The sequence below is a fragment of the Staurois parvus genome, unplaced genomic scaffold (assembly GCF_062004578.1).
Source record: "Staurois parvus isolate SC_StPar_1 unplaced genomic scaffold, SC_StPar_1.0 ptg000299l, whole genome shotgun sequence".
Taxonomy (NCBI): Eukaryota; Metazoa; Chordata; class Amphibia; order Anura; family Ranidae; genus Staurois; species Staurois parvus.
Genome location: NW_028318095.1, coordinates 24,814,732 through 24,822,841, shown reverse-complemented (window position 1 = coordinate 24,822,841; position 8,110 = coordinate 24,814,732). Strand labels below are relative to the sequence as shown.

General features: G+C 38.2%; 1 protein-coding gene across 1 annotated transcript; it reads left to right on the top strand.

The window, feature by feature from the left end:
• The first annotated feature begins 706 nt into the window (after positions 1 to 706).
• BHLHA9 (basic helix-loop-helix family member a9) lies at positions 707 to 3,554 on the top strand. Its single transcript, XM_089683060.1, has one exon. The coding sequence runs from the start codon at positions 729 to 731 to the stop codon at positions 1,491 to 1,493; it is 765 nt and encodes a 254-aa protein (XP_089539186.1). The 5' UTR covers positions 707 to 728; the 3' UTR covers positions 1,494 to 3,554.
• Positions 3,555 to 8,110: the final 4,556 nt, after the last annotated feature.

Genomic DNA, 8,110 nt, shown 5'->3' with positions numbered 1-8,110 from the left:
TTTATAATTTTTTTTTTATATGTGTACACAAATGTTTTGCCTTTCATTTGTATTTTAATCTGAAAAAAGTTGATTTCCAAGGTGAGGGTCAACATATTTTTTTTAATCACTGATGTATAAAATAACTTTATTTACAGGTGTGACATACTGTCCCGTGTCTGCCATCTAAATATGTGAATACAAGCTTTTTAGGATATTTTATAGGCATTGTTTCTTTAATACTACATGGTGATCTAGTACATTGTTCATATAGAAGAAATGATTGCTGAGTGTTTTGCATTTAGGTGTGAACTGCATTACCTAGTATGCAGTCTTCTTGCTCCCTCTGGCAGTACAAGTATGAAGGTGATCAGCCAGGATAGATTAAACAGGAAGACCTGTAATTTGTTGTAAGAGGAGAAAATACGTGTGCTGCTGTGTAATTTGGCAGATCAGTATGTCAGAGTACATACTACAGGCATTTGCATGTTTTCTATGATCTTTCTTGACAAAGCTATCAAACTAAGGCCTGTCTACCTGCAGGCAGGTCATAAAAAGAAGACACAAGGTGCCTGTTAGAGTACTTATGAGGTGTCATAAAAAATGAGGGCAAGCAGTACTTAAGACGTAGGCTGCCCTTTTAGGGAGTGACTTTGAGAGGGAGTGGATAGCATGGACATAAACTTAAATCTTTAAAAGCCAAGCCGTAAAAGACAGTCAACTCAAACCAATCACTAAGCTGAGCTGCAATGAGTCTCATTGAATCAGATTACTCTGAGTATGAGCAAGATGTGGAAGATGCAGCAGATGAGACATCTGTCCAGTCTGTCAGGAAATTCCAGAGGACAAACATTGAGAGTGAAGAAGGAGAAGAAGCCAAGCCCAAGAAAAGGACTAGGCCCGTGAGGTCAAAGGCCAGGCGAATAGCAGCCAATGTCAGGGAACGAAAAAGGATCCTGGACTACAACCAGGCATTTAACGCTTTACGTCTGACTCTTAAACATGACCTGAGTGGCAAGAGGTTGTCTAAAATAGCAACCTTGAAGAGAGCCATTAACAGGATATCTACACTGTCCATGTTCCTAGACTCCAGCCCTCCTCAGAAGTGGAGCTGTAGCCACACTGAATGCCACCTTCAATATAGTGGGCACAGACAGCCAGAAATCAAAGACAGCAGCCCTCAGGCCTACTTGGTGCCACCACAGACACATCACACTGTCTCTGCAAATCCAGGCTATGAGGAGGCCACGCAACCTCAGCAATGTCCCTCTCCTTACTACACCAGACTATCACCTGAGGCCCCATACTTGCAGAGCTCTTATGGAAGCCCAACAGAGGACAATTCCATGCCAAGCTTCCCATACTGCACACATGGGAGCTACAGTATTGGTGTCAGGGGCAGCTACTATCAGAACCACATGGACAGTTTCACAGCACCAACTCCTGGACCATTTACTTGGCAGCTTGGATGCTTTCAAGGATCAGCTTACCAACATTCTCTCTCCATGCACTGATAAAATACTGGTAGCTTTACAAAACTTTCTGTGTTTATTCAGACAGTTTTGCAGACGCACAAAACCAAAGACAAGATTTGATCTAAAGGACAATTTGCCAATGCAAAATAAAGTTCTGGACTACATATCTCGTATCAGACCTGCAAGTGAAAGTACTGTAGGCAAACAATTCTGTGAACTGCTTAAACTCAGGGGTAAGACAATTGCAGACTGTGAATATATTGTAGTAATATTTAAATCAGAAGACAATATACTCTGGTTTCTGTTATAGATTTGTCAAGGATTGACATGCTAAGCATAAGATGGATTGCCATTTGGCATCTCAAATATTTAATGATGTTTGTATGACTGAATAGCTTTTCTCAACAGGCTTAATCAGATTTTTTTTTTAATTAAGAGATGTTTCCTTAGTTAAACTGTTGCCTGAGCTGTGACACCATAGAGAGAACTATCACAAGGTTCACTCCATGTAATGATTATGTGCAGTAACCCATAGTAACCTATAGCAATTGAATATTTAGTCATATTGGTGAAAAACTGCTAGATGGTTGCCAAGGGTTATTGCACTTTGCTTTTTTCTTTTACTATACTAATACTGCATTTGTGATATCCTAGAAGTATAAAATGGGGGTGTTGCCTAAAACTACAAACTAAATCATTGTAACCTGTCTGCACAAAAACTTACACTTACTCTCTCTGACTGCTATGGGCATCACCACCACTTTCCACTTCCTCAATTTTTAAAAAGTAACATGAGGGTAACACTGTATGATTATGATTCCACTGTTGCAGAAAAGAAAACTTGATCTGGGAGCCACGTACAGTTTGTCTTTGTTGACCTATGAAAATACTAGTTACCTGGCCCTCATGTTGATCTGATTTCTTTAGTGCTCTGGCCAGCAAAAAGCATGCAAATCAATATTTCTGACTTCACTTTTTGCATATTTGTTCCAGGTCAATTGCTCAGAAAATATGGTAGATATATTATATGGATGACATATGGGGGGTTATTTACTAAAACTGTATGGTGTAAAATCTGAATAATCAGTTAGAAGCTGATTGGCTACTATGCACAGCTGTAACAGATTCTGGAGTGCAACAGTTTTAGTAAATCTCCCCCATAATGTAGATAACATGTGGATTCATATAATGCATATTTTCATTCATATTATATGGATCCATATGTCAAGACAAAAGATCATCACGACAGCCAAGCGACTAGCATTGCTAGAAGGGGGTCATCAAGGCCATCTCCATATTTCTGTCAGCAATCGTTCTCATTAAATTATTATTCTCAGCACAAAGATTAGAGTAGTATATCTATATAATATAAAACAACTTATTTCTGCTGATTATTAATGCCATTATTTAGAACTTTAATATAAAGTATATATTTTGGAGAGTCAAACTGTGTGTAATGTTCCCAGTCCTGTACTGGAATGTGAAGTTCTTTATGTCTGCACTGAGCACATCATTGCCTGCAATACCTGTGAATGTTATGGGTATAATTCAATTTTAAGGCCATTGTAATTTCCCATTCCTCTTCTTGTAATATTTAGATTTGTTTTTTTTTGGAACTGCTATCCTGTTCTATATTTTATCAGTATTACATCCACAGGTCTCCTTTTTTTGACAAGAGAAAGTGAGCCATTATATTAGCATTATCAGCCTGGGGATACTATTGTGCTCCACAAGTATCCATGAACACAGAATGTCTGGGGTTGTAGTTCAACGCAATCTATCAAAGACAGTGTGTGACCCATGGTAATCCTCCCATTCAATCCATTTTCATGTTTGTAGCAGAAAAATGTCAGTTATAAGATTTCTGTTGGCAAAACCTTTGATTTGTTTTATTGGGTTCCTATAAAAAATGTCTTTGTAATAGAGGCTTCATATTTATATGTGATGTCACTACCAAACAGTTACATTCTCCCAAAATGCATTTTAGGAGTTCTCAACAGTTTTATTTTTTGGACATTGATATACCTCATATGAATTAGGGAAATAAAACAGAGTCAAATTATTTTGTTATTTGAAAATAAAGATTTTATATTCTTTATACATGGTTGTTTTTATTAACTAAGGAACTAGAAAACTTGGAATGGGATTTTAAGGAAATAGTGGTCTACAAACTTCTCCCCGTACTTCTTGCACACCGGTGGGGGCAGCGGCAGCAGCATTGGAAACATGTTACATGTTCCACCCTAAAATCGGGTAGAACATGTAACATGTTCCCAAAGGTGAACTTATGCTTTAAAGATGAATTCCAGGAATGGCAATTTTTACATAGCTCTGGAAGCTGAGAATCACTGTAGTAGACACAGCTTCTACATCTACAGTGATATCCAATAGCTTTCAGGTCCCGTGATAACCAGCTGCCATGCTTCATTTAGAATACAGGAGGTTGCTCATTCAGCACAAGCGCAATTTGGAGAATACTTTGTATTCTCTCAATACATGCAAAGCATTCTCTGATTGGATGAAATGGAGAGGTGGGGCAGTGACATCACACTTTTTACCTTGTCCAAACAAAGAACATGTTGTATCAGTTGAGAAAATATCAAGCGTTCTCGGAATGGTGACCATCCTGAGCAGGCAACCTCCTGTGTTCAGTAAACAGTAGGTCAGCCACCTGGGATGGGACCTGGAAACTAGAAGCAATCACTATTGTGGTGCCCACTAAAGTGGTTTTCAGATTAGATGGGGATCCGCCAGCTATGGCACATGCATGCTTACATTGGTCCAAGGCCATACCTTGAATTGAGTTTTAAATAGGATATTCAGATGGGGGGGGGGTTATTTTGTTTAGGTAGCAATTTATTTTAATAGTTTTCTTAAATTTTGGAGAAAACAAGCAAAGATAAAATATCTTTGCCACCATTTCCAAAATTACTGCTCTTTAATCAGGTCAAACCTAACATATTTGTCAAATATAATCTCTTATTCCCGAAAAGGATAAGGACAGTAAATATATGCTCCATGTATACTGTATATATAATTTTTTTTATTTATTTTGATTCTTCTTTGTGACAATTTTACTATCTTCTTCAGAGCTAATTAACCGCTTCCCGTCCAGAAGTACTGCTACATGTCGGCACAGGTGCGCAACATCATGTAAATATATGTGATTTTGCATTTCTGGGTAGGGGGTGCGCGAGGCGCGCGTGCGCCCTACTCACGCCGCTATTCGTGGGCGTGGCTGTCAATCACTGGGCCCCGGCCGGGGATTACTCGCTGGCGCCGGTGATTAACGAGCATCTCCAATGGGGGGAGAACTGTTTGTAAACAAAACAGTTCTCCCTGTCAGCTCGTGCACACTGCTTTGCATGGCTGTGCACAGCACAGCCATGCAAAGCAGTGTAGTTACAGTGAAGCACTAATACACAGCCCCTAGTAAAAAAGCACACAGTTAACCCTTTGATCGCCCCACATGTTAACCCATCCTGCCCAGTGCCATTAGTATACTGTCAGTCCTTTTTATTAGCACTGATCACTGTATTGGTGTCACTGCAGATGTCAGTGACACCAAGTCAGTTCCCCCCAGTGTCAGAAATCCCACTGCGGTCCCGCAATAAGTCGCTGATCATCACCATTACTAGTAAAAATACAAAAAAAAATTCCCAGTATATATACCGCCATTTGTAGATGCTATAACTGTCATGTAAACCAAATGATTTACACATATTGGAATTTTTTTTTAGCAAAGACATGTAGCAGAATACATCTTGGCCTAAACTTATGACGAAATTTGATTTTTAAATTTTTTTTGCTGGACTTGTTTAACAGCAAAAATAAAAAACTGATTTTTTTTCTCAAAATTGTCGGTCTTTTTTTTCATATTTACGCACAGACAATCAAATAACACTGAAATAAAGCTATATTTGTGGGGGAAAGAAAGAAGACGTGCATTTCATTTGGGTGCAGCGTTGCATGACCGCGCAATTGTCAGTTAAAGTAACGTAGCGCTGAAATACAAAAAATGGCCTGGTCAGGAAGGGGGGGGGGGGGGTAAATCCTCTGGAGGGTAAGTTAAAGTCAGACATATGTGATTCTAGGCAGGGAAAAAGAATTTAGAGCTCATCACAAACAAAAAAAGAATTTAGAACCTGTCACAAACATGGGCATGTCAAATTAAGCATATAAAAAAAAATTGAAATACAGAAATCGGGGGCTATACACAAATTTTGAAAAGAAAACCAATTCCCCCTCTGCACACTCAGGTGTATCCAGCCCAAAGGAATCTCCAATGTCAGCAATCATAATCAGGATGCAGCCAGGATCTGTGCTGCCCTCCCTTTAACTTGCCTGTCCAAGGTTTTAGAAACACTCTGTACAACAAAAGCAACAAAGCATAGAGTTATGGCTGTATATATGTTGGAACCATGTAAGTGGAATATTATTGTTCAAATCTATTTTATTAAAGATTTACTTTGCTTCCCTTTTCTTGATTTTATATGCAAATTTTAAGCCTGTTCAACCCATCTCAAATGCCTCTCCTCTGGTCACTAAAGGTACTAGACATGTGCAAAAAAAAAAAAAAACATTGTTTCATTTCATTTCGAAATCTGACAAATTTTGTGTAGTTTCGATTTGGTAAATTTGTTCAATTCGTTTTCGGGATTCGTTTAAGTAATTCAGAAAACATTTTGACCAAATTCAAAAAGTCGTTCGTATTGAAAATTGGTTCAACCGATATCGAAATTGATTCAAAAAAATTCGAAAAGTTGCTTGAAATCGAAAAGATTAAAAGATTTCAACCGAATTCAACATTTTTTTAAAAAATAACGGGGAGTGGGGAACTAGTCCTTAAAGCGGAACTTCCCCTTTTGGGTGGAGCTCCGCTTTAAATTAGTTTTCGAATGTTTGTTCAATTTTGTTTTTGATTTTGTTTTCGATTTTGTTTTGAAATTTGAATTTGTTTTCAAATCGAATTTTGCCAAATTTTGTTTAGTTATTTCAGATTTGTTTAAATTCGTTATTTTCGTAATTCATTATACGGATACATCAGAATCTTTGAATAACGAAAAAATTTGTCCGAAATGCGATTCGGAACGAAACGAACGGCACATGCTTAAAAGGTACTCATCACGTTAAAAGACCATTTAAGGTTTTATAATGGGTACTTGTCAGGCTCCTTTTTTAAAAGGTAAAGTACTAATATGACTTATCTACTGATCACTTTGATATGTGGCTATCACTAAAGCTAATCTTTGGTTATGTATTTTTCCCCCTAAATCGTAGTTTGAAATACCCAGATTTGTAACATTTTTGCTTTAGACCTAGAATTGAGTGAAGTGTTATTTTAGCTTGTAATGCTGCTTAAATAATCACTGTACATTTAGTAGATTAATACACCTAATCATAATCCACACCTCCCATTCACACGAAGCAGGCTCCAACTGCCACTGACTGTCTACTCTTGGCCACTGTTTAGCTCATCCCTGACCTTCCCTCTGGCCAGTAACATGGACCTCCATGTGAAGGGTACATGCACATAATGGCTATTCAGTCTTTATTCTCTATAGCAGTCTACCAGTCTTGCACATCCCTTTCACAAACTCCTGCAGCTGAAGAGGTGATCAGAGATGGCATAAATACTGACTGGCCTGAAGCAATGGGAGCATGAGTACTACATTGAAGTGTGTATGAAAAGAGGCACGTTTTATGGGAAAAAATTGGGAAGACTGAATGCCAATTTTATATTAAAGCCTATCTCCAGCAAAACTTTTTAAGTGTTGGATTAAGCAAAGAAGAGTTCAAACATCTGTCAAGATTTTATTTTTTTCTGTGATCACATTTGGTCAATTTTCCTCATATCCTGTCCCTGTGACAACTGTGAAATGGAATGCCAGAACAAGAAGGGGCAGACAGCAATCTGAACATAAACAAAAGTTGTAAGAATTCCCCACTCTACTACAAAATGTGTTTATGTTTCTGTCTTTTGTATTTCAATGGTTTTTTATTAACTTTTTTAAACAAATTAACAAAGAAGGACTAGAGCAAAAGACATGCCCATGCAGGGGCTATCAATGGCACATAAAAAATAAAGAGAACAGTGCTATAACACCAGCAATGCAAAAGACGCGCCCACGAAGGGGCTATCAATGGCACATAAAATACAAAAACAGTGATATAACACCAACAAAAATTCCAGCCAAAGGCAAACATCTACTGCCTCACAGAATCAAACAGGAAATAAAAAAGAAAAGAGTAAAGAAGGAAGAAGACAACAAGACCAGAAGCAGGGATCCAGGAATGCCAATACTGTACAGCATCATAAACCCAGACTAGCCAGGGGGAACGCGGGAAAAGCATATGTCAACCATGGCTCCCAAAATTTTTCATTGGGAATCATTATGTTTCTGTCTTTTGACCCAGGTGGAGAAATCAATTCTTTTTTTGACAAAATAAAAAAGAAACACCTTTAGAGTGAAAAAGGATTAGAAATTCTGTCACGTTTTGATTGCTGCCTGTGTCCCTGCTGGGAATAGCTCCCCTCCATTCTTGCCCCAGTAACCATTTGTTACCAGCAAACACTTCCAACAGGGACAGTATAGTCATCACTATATCAAAACTAAAACGGCTTTGCCTGTAACACCACCTTAAATCTTAGAAAC